This window comes from Falco punctatus (assembly GCF_963210335.1).
Source record: "Falco punctatus genome assembly, chromosome: 2".
Taxonomy (NCBI): domain Eukaryota; kingdom Metazoa; phylum Chordata; class Aves; order Falconiformes; family Falconidae; genus Falco; species Falco punctatus.
Window position 1 is genome coordinate 14485210 of NC_137581.1, and position 18847 is coordinate 14504056.

Genomic DNA, 18847 nt, shown 5'->3' on the forward strand with positions numbered 1-18847 from the left:
TATACTTTCAGTGCTGAAATAAAGGATCTACAATTAGAGACTTTCTCTTTCAATTTACTGGAATTAGGCCAAGCTAACACATGACTGCTTTTCTGTATAATTAGCTATGAAAATTAGCATATTTCTAATGTCCTTTTGTCCTTGTTTAAGTCTGGTTCAATTTATAAAATCAGTTTAATTTAAAATCAGATTAATTAATTTAATTATTTGTTTTAATTATTTATTTTATTTATTTATTTTATTACTTTAATTAATATAAAGTTTTGGTGGTTTAATAGGTAACCTTATGTGGCCAAAGAGTCCCATAAATGCAGATAGAAAGACTGCAAGTGATACACTCACTAATCACACATAAAAACAATGTTCAAAGCATGGACTATACCTGCCTCTCCATTTTCAGTAGTAATCTACATAAGCATACTTAATTACATCACATTTTTTATTGTTAATAATTTATAAATATTCCAACATAACATGGAAATCAGACATAAAATAAGTGAATATGTCAGGGATTATATTCACTTTCTAGTTTCTTGGATATTTTTATGGTGGGACTTGTCACAATAGTAAGTTTTACTGATAGGTCATTTTAATTTTAATGGATAAACTAATATAACTAGAATTTAAAGGAATGTTCAGGGTAAGAAAAATAGAAAGCATAACATCATATTTTACAAAAGGCATTACCAGACTATTTTTAAGAGCTTATTTACATAACCATGTGTCCTCTTGGCTTCTCTCCCTCTGCTGCTTTGCATGAAACCTCTAGTGAAGAGCAGGAAGGTGACAAGCCATCCTGAGACAGCATTCAGTTTTGGATATAAGTGTCACTCTTGTGCCACCCTGCTATTCTTGTTTGGCAGTAGGTGTTAGAAATTGAATTGCAAAATACTTATGATTCCAAGTAATTATCAGGGAGGGGTGAGAAGCACATTCAATTCCTACAGCAATTTTACCTTGGTTCCCTTATAACCACTAATCAGGACTGTGCCGAAGGGTTTCTGTCTCTTGGAAGAAAATAGCTAAACTTTTAATAAAAGCAGGCATCATTCCACATATCTTTCAGAAGCACAAAAAAGCCAAGCAGGTGCAATGATGGGCCTGATACTTCACTCCCTGTCAAACAGGTGACTGAAAACACTGTCCTGATAGAGCCTTCTTTGGGAAATTGAAAGGATTTGCCAGCACTTGTCCAGCATGCACCAGAACATCCAGTAGCCCCAGGCTTGTGTTTAACTGGCTGACTTTTGCCTGATGCATTAGCAGAATTTCAGCACATTAAGAGCAAAAACTACATGTGTCCTTCATTATATTTCATTGCATTTTTCTGAAATGTTGTTCTTAGTTTGTATTTTATAGACAATGTGAGTTTGCCAAAGTGAAGCATCTTACACAGCAAAGAAAATGCCATGCTGAAAATTTTAAGCTGCATATAGTTTGTATTCTTGCTTCCAAATTCTAAATTCTCTGCTTTCATGAATGGAAATAGAGAAAAGAAATAAAAAAGAAAATGTTCTCTGTCATTGAACACAACCTACAACCAGTTGGAACTCACAAGCTAAAGAAAAGTGACAAATTTTTGCAAGACAAGTTCTGATAGACATGGAAAGAACTGGGACAGATCAATGGAAATAAGTGCTGTCAACACAATCAATGACATTGCTCTCTGGAAACCAGAAGAGGCTCATGACTTTTAGTTGAGGAGGATATTCTTTCCCCAGAAAAAAACTTCAAGAAATTATTTCAAAAACTGTACAAAACTATTTCAGAAATAAAAAAAAAAAAAAAAAACAATCAATGAGGAAAAAATCAAGAGATGTCCTTCCAGTTCTCCTGACAGAACTCTGACAACTTTTTGGCATTATTAGGGAAATGTGAGTACTTTGTAGGGGGTGCCAAAGCTGTTGATCTTCATGACAGTGAACTCCATTTTAAGGTGCCAAAAATAAATAGAAAAATAGTAATAACACCACTTCAGCCACTTGATACAGAACACAGAAATGGTAGGAAAAATAAAAGGGAAATAACTTGGTCTTTGCAGACTTCCATGCACATCAGATAGTGCCAGTTTATGCAAAATTAACAGTATGCTGAATTAGAAATGAATGTGTTCTGTGGTCTGGGTAATTCCATAGAAATAGGATCCTGCTTGGTCTGGATAATATTTGTGTACGAATATCAAATAACACAGGTATCTGTTGTTAATTAATATAGTACTCTATGGCTAGAGCCTCCGGATCTGATTCTGAGCTATTATACATTTCACAGCTTAATTCATAGCTGTTGTATTGTGACAGTTTACAGGGACAAGGAACTATCCTAATTTTTTGTTGTTGGTGGTGGTGGTGGGTTTTTTGATATGTAATGGTAACCTCCAAGGTGGTGGTTAATCCAGTATCCTGGCTAAATTCCATTTGCATGTATACAAAACCAACCTCTGCACTTTCAGGTTATGACATTTTTAATTTCTGACCCTAATATCTGTCAATACTGTCAAGCAAGGAGGATCTCTAACTGCTTCTTGAAAATATTATATTCCAATACTTTACCCTGAAGTGCATTAAAGAAAGGTCTTCCAACTTACACAGAATCTCTGCAAAAAATGAATCTTCAATTAATAAAAGCCTTGCAGCCACCATTAGCACACTTTCTTATGCAACATAAAATTAAGTTATCTTCCAAAGAATAAACAAATGAGAAAGTGTCAGCACCACCAGCTACTAAGTGCTATGCTGTCTATGGATTGTTCTAAACTAAAAAATGACAGGGTGTCTAAATAGCATGTATGTATAAAGTTTATAGTAGATAATTTATCTGAATCTATAAAGGAACCTGAAATGCTCTAGTTGCGAGCTATTGTGATTCTAAACATTTACTTTAAAGATCAGGAAAAAAATTCCCCATAGAAAATAATGAAGACAGTGGTAATATGGAGAGAGCTATTTAAGAAAGGCAGCCGGGATGTCTGCCCTCCTGCTTTATCACTAATACTGCAGAAGGTTTTACATTATGGTATCCGGGCTTCAAATTAAATGTCAAATTCAATTTGCCACTGAACACCTGAAGTGTGTGACTGCCCTTAGAGGGGTAACCTGACAGCACAATTTCATAATTGGTGTCTGCCCTAATACTGAGTTAAAATACAGGAAGAGATGTTGACTGCAGTTGTATCTTACTCTTTAAAAATAAACAATCCACCCCCAGATAGGTTAAAACACATTTGGCTGAAATTTGAGCCCTTAGTACAGTCCACTGGCTTTATTTAAAATCTTTGGAAATACAGTGTTAAATACAGTATAATAACAGATACAAACCACCTTGATGGGATCATGCCACCGGTTACATCTTTATGTCTCTGACATTTAGCTCATAATAAAATGAGATTTGTTAAAGAAAATGAAGAGGTGCTTATTCCATTTAGAGTACTTTATTTTTTTCTTTTCTATTCAGACAGGCTTGTGTTTTAATAATGAGATTTCTAATCCACTTTAATATCCTATCATTATATCTTAGTGAACTGTCTGCCATATAAGTAATAATAATGAGGTATGCTTAAATATAAAAATGCATCCTTAAGCATCTAGACACTTTTAGTACTAGTTGTAATTAGAAACTTAAGAAACATGTGCAATTAAATATGCTCATAAAAAAACAGATATGTCTCTGTAGCACCAGTCAATTTGTTGCATCATTAATATCCTTCAGTATGGCAGTTTAAAAACATATTGCAGTGTTTCAAGTGGAAAATAGCTAAGAACAGAAGTATTAACATTTAAACCACCATAACCGTTTCAGAAGAACTGCGTGTTTTAAGTATCTTCTCCCTCCTAATTTTGTTTTTACAGATGCATTTTCAAATTTTACATCTTTATATACATCTCTAACAACTAAGTTCCAAAGATAAGGTCTTCTTACTGTATATTAAATACATTCTTTGTTATCCTGAGATGTTACAACTATTAGTTACAAGATAGTCTAGTCCAACCATTTAAATAAAACAGATAATATTTTATTCACTTTTTCTTATTAATCTGAATAGTTTGAGATTGAATTGAATATACATTTAAAAAATATGCTCAGTGTTAAGACTTGTTTCCAAATGTGTCTAAAGAAATTTGTGTCTCTTAACCTTAATAAATTTTTACCCTGTCTTGAATTGAAGATGTAATCCTTTTTCTTGTTTCTTTTTTTGTGGAGAATCCTCTCATCTGAATACATAAGCAATAAAACCTTTGTGCTTGTGTAAAATCCTTGTAAAATGGTGATGTACCCTTGTCATGGGGTCTGTACATACAGATCAACTCGAGAAGACATGGTTTATTCTTTCTCAAATAACAGGATAAAAAATTACAGAAAGACACCTCATATTTGAAAAGCAGAATAGTGTTTTGGTTAGAACAGGGAAGTGGTTGAGTCATCATCCCTGGAGCACTTAAAAGACATGTAGATGTTTAGGGACATGATTTAGTGGTGAACTTGGCAGTCTTATGTTTATAGTTGGAGTCGATCTTGGAGGCCTTTGCCAACGCAAAAAATACTATGATTCTATGATCAGATAGAACTTTTTAGCTAAAATCTTGTATAAATTTTATTATATATTATGTTAAAGCAAAACAATTGACTAAAACTGGTCTCGTTACCTAAACCTTAGGGCTGAACTAATATGAAATCTGCCCCAGTAGCTAACACAGGTATTAACCCAGACCTCACAAATGAGATGTGAAGACAAGCTTTCTATATGGTACTGTCATTTTTCTAATCTGTGGATTGTCACTGAGGCAGACTTGTAGTATATACACACTGATGGATCATTCACACACAGTCTTTTTACACAAACCTCTCTAGGTAACTCCCATCCTCTCTATGCATGAAATGGTCCCCTCCACTCACTGCACGTAGCCCACATCCTTTTTGTATGAACATCCTTACAGGCTGACAGCACCATGCAAGGCCTATATGCAGAAGGTAAGGAGGGTGTTGAAGGATCTTACTTTTCCTTAACACACTTTTGGGAGACTGTCCTGCACCTGCTTTATAAAGTAAAAGAGATCTCACATCTTAGGCACAGAAAATGTATTGATCCTTTTCATATGTAGTATTGAACACCATGGTGCACATACACCCTGTTATGCCAGAGCTGATTTGTCTGGAAGTGAGCACAGAAATGAATGGAATTTACATATCCACAGAGAGATTGTGGCCACTACTTCAGAGTATGATTTACACACAATCTACAGGGGTTTATATCCTTGTAGAGAGCTGAGTGGTGATGCTGGTTTGTGTTAAAAAAACACATAATACCGTTAGTCTGGCGGTTGCATTAAGTGGAAGGCTTAAGGTATGCTTATTCATACTGGCTGATACAATACCAGATGCAAGTGGCGGTCAAAGATATTTATTTATTTGCAGTCATCTTCCCTTGTAGCACTAGCTGATTGCTGCAGAAGTGAGGCCAAGATGAGCTGCTCCTCTTACATGTTGGAGGTCGATCTAATGAGTACATCGGAGATACAAAACAGCAGCAATGTCATGCTGGTCCTATCATTGTCCTTAATCCCCCTGCTTAGCTGAGCAAAAAAAATTCCAGATGTGATTACTCTGGCACATCTTATGATCTCCCAGAGGAATTTGGGCTGAATTTGGAAGAGGGCTGAAAAGAACAGCATAAGAATATACCATTTCCCTGCAATATTTGGTTGCAAATATATCAAGTCTAATACAAACAATGCAGGTTGAGGGCATGTCAATAACATGACCCACAATACTATAACTGTTCCCCCCTGAACTTCTCAGGTTCTCTGAGGGCAACTGTAGGACTTAATAAAAGTACTTGAATATATTTCCTGAATAATTAAAATACCAAGGAATGTCCATCATGAAGCAAGTGTGATTTTATTGCAAGATGACTGGAATAGAAGTGAAATAACTGGTTCAGTTTTTTGCATATTGTAGAAACTTTCATACAGGCTTGATCAAAGAAGTGAAGACTGCTATTACTCAGTTTTAGCCGTTTGAGAGTTAATTGAATAATTTGGGGTAGCTGTCTAGGCTTCTGCTGCAATCAGGTTCCTCACAGTTAGCAAAAAACCATAAGCTTGTTTACCTCACTCCAATGAATTTTCCTTCAGGTTGTCTATTTTTCTTCATTTACTAACAAGAGAGCTTATATACCTAATTTCCAGTGTCAAATTATACATAATTTTCCTCTTTATTTCCTATTGCTTACATGTGATTAATATTGACACAACTACAAAAAATTTCAGGGGAGCGTCAATAAGTGCTTATGGGACTTTAAGAAGTAACTGTTCATACAGTTCATACAAGAAACCCGAGAGCTTAACTGCGGTAGCTGTGAGAAAAACTATTGTACTTCCAGTTCAGTTTAAAAAAATCAAAAAAACATGTTGGTGAGGTCAATCCATGTTGCAGTGCCCATTCACGTACCTAAGCAGGAGCAGCAACGCTTTTTGAACTGCTTCGTCCCCAGCAGCTGCTTGTTCTCTGAAATGTGAGATGAATTTTAGAAACTCTGTCTGTTCGACAAATGGATAGGGAAAAAACCCCAAAACTAATTCCACTGCTTTCCTTCTTAGAAGGCCTCAACAAATAGGTATTTATTCACCTGAAAACATATCCAGGCCTAACAGAGGGACCAGCATGCTGCATCTGCATGGGAGTGGTGCAGGAGTCCATGGCTGTACCCCTTCTGAGCAACTGGTACCTAAAGGCCTGAGTCACTTGACTTGCCTGCGGGGGACCCTAATTTTTTCAAGCTATATTCAAGTAAATGTACTCAAATAGCAGCACCTCACTATTGGTAGTTTAGAGAAGCTGAGAACTATTTCTGCCATCTTCTCCTTCTCCTGAGCATGCTGATGACATTTTACGTCTGATTTGCAGTAAGAATCCCAAAAAGGATCTAGCTCCTCTAACAAATAAGATTGAATGGTCTCTGAAATAATTCAGCATTAAATGAGGCTTCTTCATCAAATGAGTTGTTTAATGTACACTATTATTATTAATGGTTGATTTGATAAAAAAATAATATTAAGCACAATGAAAAAGCTGAGTCAATTGGCTGAGATTTTATTTTGTTGCATTCATCCATGTTTTGGCATGCTTGTGTTGGAAAGGGAGACATTCTGCATCTTAAGTTTATAGAATCACAGGATGGTCAGGGTTGGAAGGGACCTCTGGAGATCACCTAGTCCAAACTCCTGTGAAAGCAGGTTGCACAGGATGGTGTCCAGGTGGGTTTTGAATGTCTCCAGAGAAGGAGACTTCACAGCCTCTCTGGGAAGCCTGTTCCAGGGCTCTGTCACACTCAAAGTAAAGATATTCTTCCTCATATTCAGGTGGAACCTCCTGTGTTGCAGTTTGTGCCCATTGCCCCTTGTCCTGTCACTGGGCATCACTGACAAGAGCCTGGCCCCATCCTCCTGACACTTGCTTTTAAGGTATTTTCAGACATGAATAAGATCCCCTCTCAGTCTTATCTTCTCCAGGCTGAACAGCCCCAGCTCTCTCAGCCTTTCCTCAAAAGGGAGATGATCCTGTCCTCTCATCATCTTTGTAACCTTCTGCTGGACCCTCTCCAGTAGTTCCCTGTCTCTCTGGAACTGGGGAGCCCAGAACTGGACACAGAACTTCAGATGCAGCCTCACCAGGGCAAAGCAGAGGGTAAGGATCACCTCCCTTGACCTGCTGGCCATGCTCCTGCTGATGCACCCCATGATCCCATTGGCCTTCTTGGCCACACAGGCACACTGCTGGCTCATGAGCAACTTGCTGCCCAAAAAGTCTTTTTATAGATATGTACATGAAAATATTTTAAAATACTAGAAAATAATCAATGTTTAATACAACATTAGTTTCTTTTTCTATGGGTACTGTGCAGGGTTTTCAAAACAGGTTTAGTTCCTCTGAATAATTCAGAACCTCTTGGAGTCACAGATTGCATTTGCAATCAAATATTTTGTTTTGTTTTACAGAGCAGTAGTTCAGATATTCATTCACCAGTACAGAAACTGTGATTGATACGATTTTCAGAAATAGCCAATTAGCTTTTTTAGTAAAGTAGCATTTTATGCTTCTTCCTAGAACTTGACTTGTATCTTTGAAAAATATATTAACAACATGAATACCCCCACCTCCACCCCCAAACTTATGAATTATTAATTTAGATATTGAAAGTCCTAGTTGCTTGCTAGGAGGAACCTGAGAAAGAAAGGTCCCACTGCAGAGCAAACTTTTAGCATTTTTAGCAGTAAATTAAGTATTCATAAAATAACTCAGAAATTGTTTTACAAAACTGCTAAAACCTGTACTTTATTAAATTTTCTTTACAATAAGTTGAACTGTTATTAAAACTTGAAAATAAATGATCTCCCCTTGGAACAATAATCAATCCTACAAGATGCCTTGCTGTTTACATTGGCTTAATATCATTTCACTTTCAATTGTCCTAAAAGAAATTCCACTGACATTTCATTGTAAAACTGTCTATGGTATGACTTTTATCAAATATTAGCTTAGTGTGTTTTTATTAAATTTAAACCTTTTTGTAAACAGTATTGTCAAAAAGACTTTGGACTGAGGAGATTAATTCTTTATTGAAAGCAAGCAGGAACATGAACTCAACAGAGGTTATTTATAACCCATATAACCAGTATCTGCCATAATCGTGGTCTAGTAGTTAACTTTATATGTAAATATATCATCAGAGAACTCTCAACAAGCAAGCTCTTTTTAAAAATTTCCAGCCAAGCTATCTCTGTTGATGAACTTTGTAACATCTGAGCCTTTGCTTTTCTAAAGCCTTGAATTCTCCATGGACAGAGCGTTACCAAGCCTGATGCTCATGAGAGCAAAGAGGATGGGCTGAACTAGTGACTGCGGCAATTCAATTCATGTCTTTCAAGCCCTGATTGAAGTACAGGTTGTGCAGAGAGGGACAGAGACTTCGGTGTTGATTAGAAGACTATTTCAGTGCTTTAAACTGGAACTTCAGTTAGACCTCTGTCTTTTTTCAAGAGTATAATAAGCCTTTTATAGAAAGCCTAGTCAGTGATACTTAGCTCGTTGCATTTATTGATTTCATAGGTTTGCCACCTTGAGAAATCTCATTAGCAGTTTAGCTGTCCTTAGGCCAACATCCTCCGCTTCCTAAATGTGAAGAAAAATATTTCCTAAAAATGCTATCTAAACCCATGTAAGTATATCTGTTATTTGTAGGATATGCTATTTTTTCCTTTCCGTTCAGACACATAGGTGGCAATAGCTCAATTTCTTACTCTCTTCAGTCCTTGCTTTTCCAACTCCATGCAGAACATCAGAATTGCTTATCTCTGGTGTTATTTCTTCATTACCTGTGAGCACATTCCTTTTGCTAAAGGAAAGGGAAAATTGAATATCTTGAAGTGCTATTGACTTGGGCTTTCCTCTAATGTGTATTGATATAAGAAAAAGAAATATTACAGAGAAAACCTTTTTTTTTGGTGACAAGTCACATACTTTCCTCTGAGCAGTATAGTTGCTGTAGAGACAAAGACCCTTGTTGCATTGTTTTGAGAGAGGATGTGGATTTATGTAATCAACCCTTTCACATTGGTACTGATAAATATGCATATGATGGAAAAGGGAAATGAGGTAGTGATAATGGAAAAAGCACTTTGGTATCAGTATCACAGTATTTATGCTAAAAGCTTCACTTCATAAATATTTTAATTAAAGAAAGAACAAATCTTCGCAGTAGCATATAAATTTATCATAAGTGCCAGAAAAAAACCCTAATGATAATAGGTATTATTATTATTATTAGTACTACTACTACTACTATTACTACTACTACTACTACTACTACTATTACTACTACCACCATGGATTTACTGAATCTGATTCAAACATCTTGTGCATTACTGTTGTCAACAGTGCATTAGTACTCATGCTCTAAATAGTCACAAATTCTTTTGGGAGTCAGAACCATAAGAAAGTATCCACGCTGTCACTACTAGCCAAAACAGTTCAGTAAAACATACTGAGTGCTGAATGTTTTGATAATTGTCTACAATCAGCACAAAGATTTAAAACAAATTGCAAAACAATTTGGCAGAAATTTTGTGGAAAACAAAGGACTATGGATAGTACTGTATGGAAACTGAAAACCATATCTACTAATCCTTTGTGCAGAAAAATAAGTTAAATTTGTTAGATAAATTGTTTGCTGTGTGTTATATACACAAAATTTATTTTAGATCACTGTGTTTTACAAATTGCCATCAGGCAAAATTCATATCTTCAGTATTATAAAAGAAAAAAAAAACCCACCTTACAGAATCTGCATATTTTGTGAAGAAAGAATAAGAACAGGCCAGGAAATAACCTCAACAAATGGTAAACACTCCATCCTTATGTTCCAAAGTTAGACTACAGAGCTCTGTCAAATCATGCTATTATGCCAAAGAAATCTGTAGAACATATTACATTCTGGAAAACTTCATTTTCTTTTCTTGCACTGAATTACCAGTGAAGCCAACAAACTGTTCCAAAGAAACCAGTTGGATTTTTGTGAGGTCAAAATTTATATCTGGGGAAATAAAGAATTGATACTTTTCGGCTGAAATGATTCTGAAGTCTTTTTGAGCAGCATCTTCAGCTATATTCTTTTCCATTGGTAAGTGACTGTATATTCTGTCCTATATTCTTAGGATTAAAATGTAATTGCTTGTTTTAAAAGTTTCCTCATTCTGGGATGGAGATAATCAGAGCTGGGCAAAAAAAAAATAATCCAGAAAATTAGGAAGATTTTCAAACCAAGAACAACTGAATACTGCTTGTATGTATGCCCTTAAGCTACTTCAAGAATAAGCCAGTGTTAGGAACTTTCTTACAAGACGTAAGAAAGTATTAATTAACTGTTTCTAAAGCAATCTCTCCTTTCTCTCTCTCTCTCTCTCTCTCTTTTTTTTTTTTTTTTTTCTTCTGTAAGAAAGAAGGTGCTTTTCTTGATGGATTTATGGCAGCTTTGGTCTTTTTGCTATAAGCATAAAGGAATTCTTCCATCACCCAAGACTCTATAAAAGTCATTGCAAATATCAGATGACAGCCATTGACAGTAAAACCAGGAGTACATCCCTTCATTAAATCTAGATCAGAAATTAGACTATATGCCTATATTTCTTAAATATAGCATTTTCATACTCTTACCTGTATTATTTCCTAGAGAGCACCTTTGGGATTGTCCCACATGCCATGTGGTAGCCCCATATATGCAATATCAATGTCTTTGTTAGACTGCATGAACTGTACACCTCAATTCTTAGATGTATGATGGCACTACCATGTTGCTGTGTACTACATTTGTCCATATGTCCAGGAAAGTGTTTTCCAAGTATCCCTGAAGAAACAAGAAATATAGAAAAAAATAAGTGAAGGTGCAAGATCCTTTCATTATTATGATAATAATCAAGATTTCTACGTATATCTTGTAAAAGTTACGCAGTGACATATTTTCCCCTTGGTTGTTTTGCTAGTAATTCACCTACTGAGATAAGCCAATGTATTTATACAACAAATATCCTAACAGGAAGGTCAGTGTCCAACATTCATGACTTAATTCAGAGCATCTCCCTGTCATTGTGCTCTGCTTTTACATTTTAATATGCCGGTGTAACAGGACTGAAGTTGGTTTTACATTGATAGGGTCAGGTTATGTAGGTCACAGTTAAGTGTCATGTAAAAAGTTGTTACAGCTATTTAGCTATAGGCTTCTTATCTGGCACAAGTTGACATAACTGCTGTCTTTACTGAAACTTTCATTACATATATATCCTTTTCCTGAGAGTTAAAATCATCATGTTTCAAGAATGCAAAGAGCAATGTGTATAACTGCATCTTTTATTTTGATGGTCCCTTTGCTTGGCATTCCGTTTCTGCTCAACCAATCACAACCTTTAGTATTATTTTTTAACAGTTTGATACAATAGACACTAATACCTAATACTACTAACAACAACAACAATCTCAAACTTTAATGCTGGAAGTTTTGTTATATTTTTCCCTGTTTATGCAACAGAGATATCACCAAGTTAACATAATTTCTGTGTTGCACCATTATAAAAGAAGCTGAAGGGAAGTGAGGATGAGGAAGATGAAAGAGTAATAAAGTTGGCAAGGGGAGGGGAAAGCTGTGCTTTACCCTTTTTAACAGATATGTCCATAAGGGAAAAAAAAAATTAAATATTAATGAAAATACTTATTTCCCAAAGGCCTGGCCAGCAAAGAATGCTGAATGAGATAATTCACTAACCAAAGGAACACAGTGACTGAAAAGAAGATTATCACTGAAGTGAAAACCAAAGGCAGCTGACATTAATAATTAATTGAGGAAGTTTCCTGTGGAGGTTTAGATGAGCTACAGGCACTATGTGCAAAGTCATTTGACTACCAGATTATTATATTCTCTTTCAGAGATGGTTATATTAATGTGTACACCCGATATTAAGGTTACCTGGAAGGAAGTACAATCCTAAATGGGATTTTTTATTTGTGTTGAAAACTGTACATGCTGTGCTGTATAAATGAGAGCTGACAAGTTACACCTTTAGACTGTTGCAAGAATAACTACCTGCGACCTAAACAGATGCTGTCTTCTTATGCTCAGTGTGTGTGTCTCTCTACATGTGTATGCATAGATGTTTGTCCCTATATATGAGGGAAAGACTGTCAAAATACGTTACAACTAGAGATGCTCAGAGAGCAGTTGAAACAGAATAATCCAGCAGGAATCAACTCATATATTATGAAGTTTTATTTTTACTTTTGGGGGGCTACAATATTGAGCTTTGTTTCTGCTCTTACATTGTGAGTATTCTAGCATACAGGGCAGGACCCCTGAAACAGCAACTGTGGCATGTAATTAAAATTATTATAATCTGAAGGAGTCATATTATGCCCAAAGGGGGTTTGATAGGGGAGCAAAGCAAATTCTTTTGTCTCATTGTTCTGTCCTGTGAGATTGCTCTTGTAGTTGTAGATCACAGCCCCTAGGGGCTGAAGATTCCTTCAACTCCAAGAGGAGGATCTCAAAGGCTTCCTAAGCAGATACAATTAATAAAGTGTAGGAAATAAGCTTTATGTTTGCAGTCTGATGTTTTTCAAGTCAAAGAGTAGAAGTACACTCATGTCCATACACAACCAGCTGAAACTTCTTGTATCTTGGACTGAGTTTTCAGTCATTTGAACACAAAATCTCCAAGTTTCAGTGTGTTAAAGTTGCTGATATTGCTAAAGCAATAGCTAAGAACAGTGTGATGAAGGATGTAGTGTGCCAAGATGTATGTATGAGTCATAGGACAGACAGGAAACACAAATCTGAGGAGTCATAAGAGGTAAGTATGAATAATCAATCTGTGCTGTATAAATGCTGGTTGTTTCAAATGCATTGATAGATTCTTTACACAACGAGTAAAATGGAAGGAACTGGAATCTATTTCAACCCAACTTGCAAGTAGTAAAAATGCCTGAATTTTCCTAAAGCAAATATTATTTTATTCTGGCTTTCTAAAATGCTTTATACCAAATATCAACATACAGCTTTCAAGAAAAGAAGAACATATGCTAAGCTATATGCTTTGAATATGTTTGCTGTGAAAGATTTGTGTACTATCTTCTAAGTCTGGCTTTTTGGAAATTCAGAGCTTCAGTACACATATAGCTTTTAGGGTGATATCCATATATATTTATCCAAAGCACTGCCACAGACACTTTAGCTGTTAACACAGGTAACTACTACTGGAACAAGATCCCTCTGAGTATGTGTCAGGCCACCTGCCCCTGTGCATACAGAGTACTTTGGAACTAGACTTCTAATTGCATTAGGACCAGCTCTGGCTTTTGAATTGTCTATTATACTATTGCAAGATATTTTTAATTTTCCTAACAGAAATTTTTCTTTGTTTCACTAGGCTAAGCTTTAATGAAGAAACATCAACGCTGTTAACAACTGCACAAAGAGGGACTGAAGACCTTTGCAACCAATGATGTGGTTGTCATGGAAACTGTTTCTGTTTCTGTCACTCACTGGCTGTCTTTCAGGTAAATCAAAACAAAACCAAGAAAATTGCTTATTGTTTCAAGGGTCTTAACTGCAAACAGAAAAAGGAAGAGGTAAAAGCATGCCAGGGAAGATCAACATCATTATTAAAATTATTTGCCTGAGTGGTGAAATTGTAAAAATTTAGATTGAGAGATTTACCAGTACTGTCCCCTATGCTTTTAATTTGTACATAAATCTGAATAACGTTTAGAAGAGATGACAGCTATGTATGTCATTTGAAAAGACAATGACAATTATATTATTAAAAAAAGGGAAAAAATGGAAAATTATTTATTAGCACAGTACTTTCCTCAAGACTAACTGCTGCAAAATATTTCACTCTGGGATCATGTTCTGTATTTTGAAACTAGTTATTAGGTTGCTGTGTTTTTTGTTAATTCAGTCTATGTTTTGTTGATCATAATGATTTTTTCCGTGTAGTAAGTGTGTTTCTTTTGCAGGTTTTTCTCTTGGCATTAGCTTAGTTGTCTTTACCGTTGCAAGTAATAAAATAAGTTAATCAATAATCATTTAGGCTTCTCACATGAGAATTTTTGTAATTTGATAGCTTATTGCCTCTAACTGATCTTTTTTGGCCCCACCATTTTCTTAATGCTTCTCCTTGTACTGCCTCTCAACAGTTCAAAGCTACTCTTTTCTCAAATTCTTCCAAAAGAGTTTTGGCTTTGCAAGTTTAAATTTAATAAAAGTAAATGAAATAAAATACTTTAATTTGTTATAGTACTGTGATATTGGACACAGGAATTTAATAAAGGAAAGTGCCTGTGGATATCAGTGTACACGCTTTAGATGCATACATGAAACAGTCTGATCTAAACTGCTTTTCCTCATGTAGCTTCATTATTTTATTTTATTTAAGTCCATTACTTGGGACAGGGAATATTTTTCTTTTTTGTCTTGTATTGTCAGGCACATTATCAATACTGGTAACTTTTGTATTTTGGTGTTTCTAGTGGTAGTGTCTTACAACCACCATTTATTAATATAATTTTAATTTTTTAAAGTTGAAAATTATATTTTTATTGTTACAATTTCCAAGTACTTTGATGCAAAATTCAGAAGCATTTCAGAAATTCAAATCTAGAATTTCTTCTTAAGAATTATATCTTCTGCTTTGCAAACTTTAAGTGTTAAAAATCAGCATCTTGCAGAAGGTATTACACAGTGAAATTGATGTACTCAGCCTGAAGTTAGTTTCACATAGTGAAAATCTCTTTACCCTCAACAGCTGTTAAACAGAATATCTGTAAATGGTATATATATAATATAGCATTAAAATACCTAACCACTTTGGAATTTAAACTGAAAGTCAGTATTTACAGAAGTATTTATTTAAGTAGCATAATACCCTGAAGACTCTTGCCAGTCATTCAGCATCATGTTTAAAATTAAGTGACTATTTCTCCTGTCTGTTAATTTGCTACTTATATCTGATGGTTTCTAAAGCATTTCTCTTTTCACATTTCATTTTTATTTGTGATCCTTTAGGATTTTTAAGGGTTTATTCCCTATACTGGAATAGATTTAGACTCCTTTAAGAAATTATTTTTAACTTTAGTACTTATTTCCACATGTTGTTGAATATAATGTGATAACACATACATTTTTCTCATACTCAAAGATAATTTCGTAATGATTTCATTAATAATAATAATTTATTAGAAAATTTAATTTTATAAGACCAAAATTAACCAAAGGTAACAAAACTGAGTTCAAAGTTTTTTTGATTAGATTGTCCGTGTAACTGGTAACTTCCTGTCTCCATACCTTTCACATTTGGTTACATCATTCTGTGTTAGGGGTGCTTTTATATTACAGCACTCACTAGAGCACGTTTACAACTACAAATAGTTCCTACAGCTGACACAATTCAAGGTAGCCTGGTAAGTTAGATGCCTGAACGCCCTGTTCTTAATGATAAAGCAATAGATATTGATGCTGCTTCTGTAAGATAAAGATCATTCAATTCCTGTTGTTTTGGGCTGTGTTAGAATTCAGTACTTATCCATTAAATCATCAGATCATGGGATCACTCTTAGCAGCAGCCAGTGTTTGGAGGAGGGTACTACACTATTGTATTGATTTTACAGTGGTGAGAGAAATCATCCAAGAACAGAATAATGACCTCTCTCGTTTGGGTCAACTATTTTTATATCATTTTTGTTTTAAAGCTGACCCTGGTATTTTGGCTTTTATTTATGCATGAGTGTATGCAATTGTGCTTAAGCTAGGTGGAAAATAATTTTTGGGTGGAGAAGAATGTATTATTTTCAGAATACAAGATTGAGGACTGAATCACGTCTCAAGTAAGCAAAAAGTAGTCTTGGGCTAGGATCACAGTTACACACTCAGATTCTCATAAACTTTACATTTATGAAATATTGATAATTAAGAGACAGAAAGAAGGTCTCAAGGTTGATAATATGTTCCTTCTTTCCTTATGGCATATTGTTGCCCTTTAAGCCAAACTGGAGTTGAGGAAGAATTAAGCTGTCATTTTAGACCTAGGATCTGCCTCACTTCTGAAGTGACAGGCTGGAAAAAATACTTTCATTTTTCCCCCCCTTCTTCCTATGTGGCTTTCCTGTAAAGCAAAACCTCAGGCTGTAATTGAACAGGTTACCAAGGAGAAATTGTTATCTGAAATTCAGAGAAGCCTTTCATATCTGATTCAGTTACAATAATCCCTGAAGTGAGTTCAGAGGTGGCCAGTTTAAATTTAAATGAAGTTCATCATAATTTAGTCTGTTGACAATTTTTAACTTCCTTGAGAGCTTATATATATAAATATAATTACAAATTATGTGTTCAAGGCATTTTTACAGGTGTAATTGTGATTTTTCAGTGAAAAACCATAGAATGTTACAGGGTACAGCATAACAATTTTGTCTTCTAGTTTATTTGTTCACCTGTGTGTTCCTCATGCATAATCATGACCTTATAATTTGGGCTGGACTGTCCTACATACAATAGGATGTTTACTGTCCTGGTTCCCCATACTCACTTTGCAATCTGCTTTTATATGTCTAGTAAAGGCTGTTTATTTTTGGTTCACAATAGTACCAGCTAAGCAGAGATTCTTTTCTTTGTTTAGAGTTGCTAAGTTTTACTTGCACTGATTTCTCAGAAAGCTGGAATTGAATACTGCAGAAAGGCATTGTTTTCAAACAGCACTCCCTAACCTTGGAGTGAGACAAACACATCTGTCTCTTTGTGTTTCAAGATGAGGAGAAATATTTTTAAAACAGAACAAAATCACATCAGATTATCAGCTCATGGTTAATAAAAAAGTAAGACTGTGGCTTTTATTTGCAGATGTAAGACACTTGACAAAAGCCAGCTTGAGAGTAGGGTTCCTGTCATTCTTTTTAATAATTATTGCTTCCTGTGATAAGATGTTTCAAAATTTAAATAGATGGTAAAGATTACATAACAGAGTGAATGACATTTATAGAGTTCTGATTCTGTTTTAATCTAAAGTATATCCCTTATGCCTTTGTGTTCCCCTGCCCATTTATCTACTTCTTCCATGTTATTACCTGCTGCATGTTAATTGGGTCAAAGAGAGACTAATTTTCTCTGTAAGACTTTATAATTCATGGCATCAATAAAATTATATGTATAATGAAAGTAGCAAGGCTTCTAAAGATAGAGGCAGTACCTCTGAGACCCAGTGGTCACTGCTCATAGCACCAAGTGGGTAAACACTTGTCCTTAAACCTCATCTCTATGTAGCGTTCATTTCTTTTCACATAAAACATTCTTCCTATTAAGCAAAGACTTCCTCAATAGTGATTTTTTTCTCTGTATTCCTCAGTATGGTGCTCAAAATTAAAACCAGCATGACTTTTTCTGAGCAGTTGCTTGCTAGAATATGATATGAAGGGGCACTTACAAAAAAATGCTTTGAAGTAAAGAGAGCATATGTGGAACAAACACAACTGTCCTGTCTAGTTTTGACCTACAGCTGGCAGCAATCTGGGGTGCTTCCCATCTTTTATTATGTCCATCCCTCTCCACCTGGCTACTTGGAGCCTTTTAGGAATTATCTCTATCATCTGCAGTTACTAGCTTCCAAAATGCATCCCGAGCCTGCTCAATATGTGACTTTCAGAATTCCAGCAGACATTGCCAGGATTAGAATTCATAGCCTAAGGTTCATAAACTCATTAACCAAACTGCATAAAATATGCATGCCACTCTGAGCTCCAGGACTATTTCTCGCTTTTATCCCTCCTCGTTTTGGACAATGTCCTTCCTACATCAGGGCAAGCAGTATATGAAAAGTTGCTTCTCTGCCAAATTAATGATGAACACATGAATGACCAGTGTTTATCATTGATAAGACTACACAATTACCCACCTTTCCCCTGCCCTCCAGCCATGCACTGATGACATTATAGCAAAACCCATGCAACTTTGTCACCTTTGATAGCTGAACATAAAAACCCAGAGAAAGAGCTCTAGATAAGTACCAGTGCCTGGGGACTTTGTCTCAGTCTTCCAAGTAAAAGGTAAAAGTCAGAACACACTTAACCCTTCTACTGCCCATCCTGAAATACTGCATTTGCAGAGTGCACAAAGCAAGATAATTTGCTGTGGTGCTGAAATCCAAGGTAGACTGCCACCCACATGCTCACTTCTGGTTTCAGTGCTAAGTTAACTGGAGAGGAAAGCACTTACCTGCTGAATGCTCCACTTTGTATAATTCTTAATTCAAAAGAAGAATAG

General features: G+C 35.5%; 1 protein-coding gene across 7 annotated transcripts in view; it reads left to right on the plus strand.

The window, feature by feature from the left end:
* CNTN5 (contactin 5) overlaps positions 1 to 18847 on the plus strand; it is a 968197-nt gene that overhangs the window by 578336 nt on the left and 371014 nt on the right. For all 7 annotated transcript variants that reach the window (XM_080376471.1, XM_080376469.1, XM_080376474.1 and 4 more), the window contains one exon: positions 13965 to 14094. In XM_080376471.1, the coding sequence (XP_080232597.1) occupies positions 14037 to 14094 (58 nt within the window). In that variant the 5' untranslated portion in view covers positions 13965 to 14036. The remainder of the gene's footprint in view (positions 1 to 13964; positions 14095 to 18847) is intronic.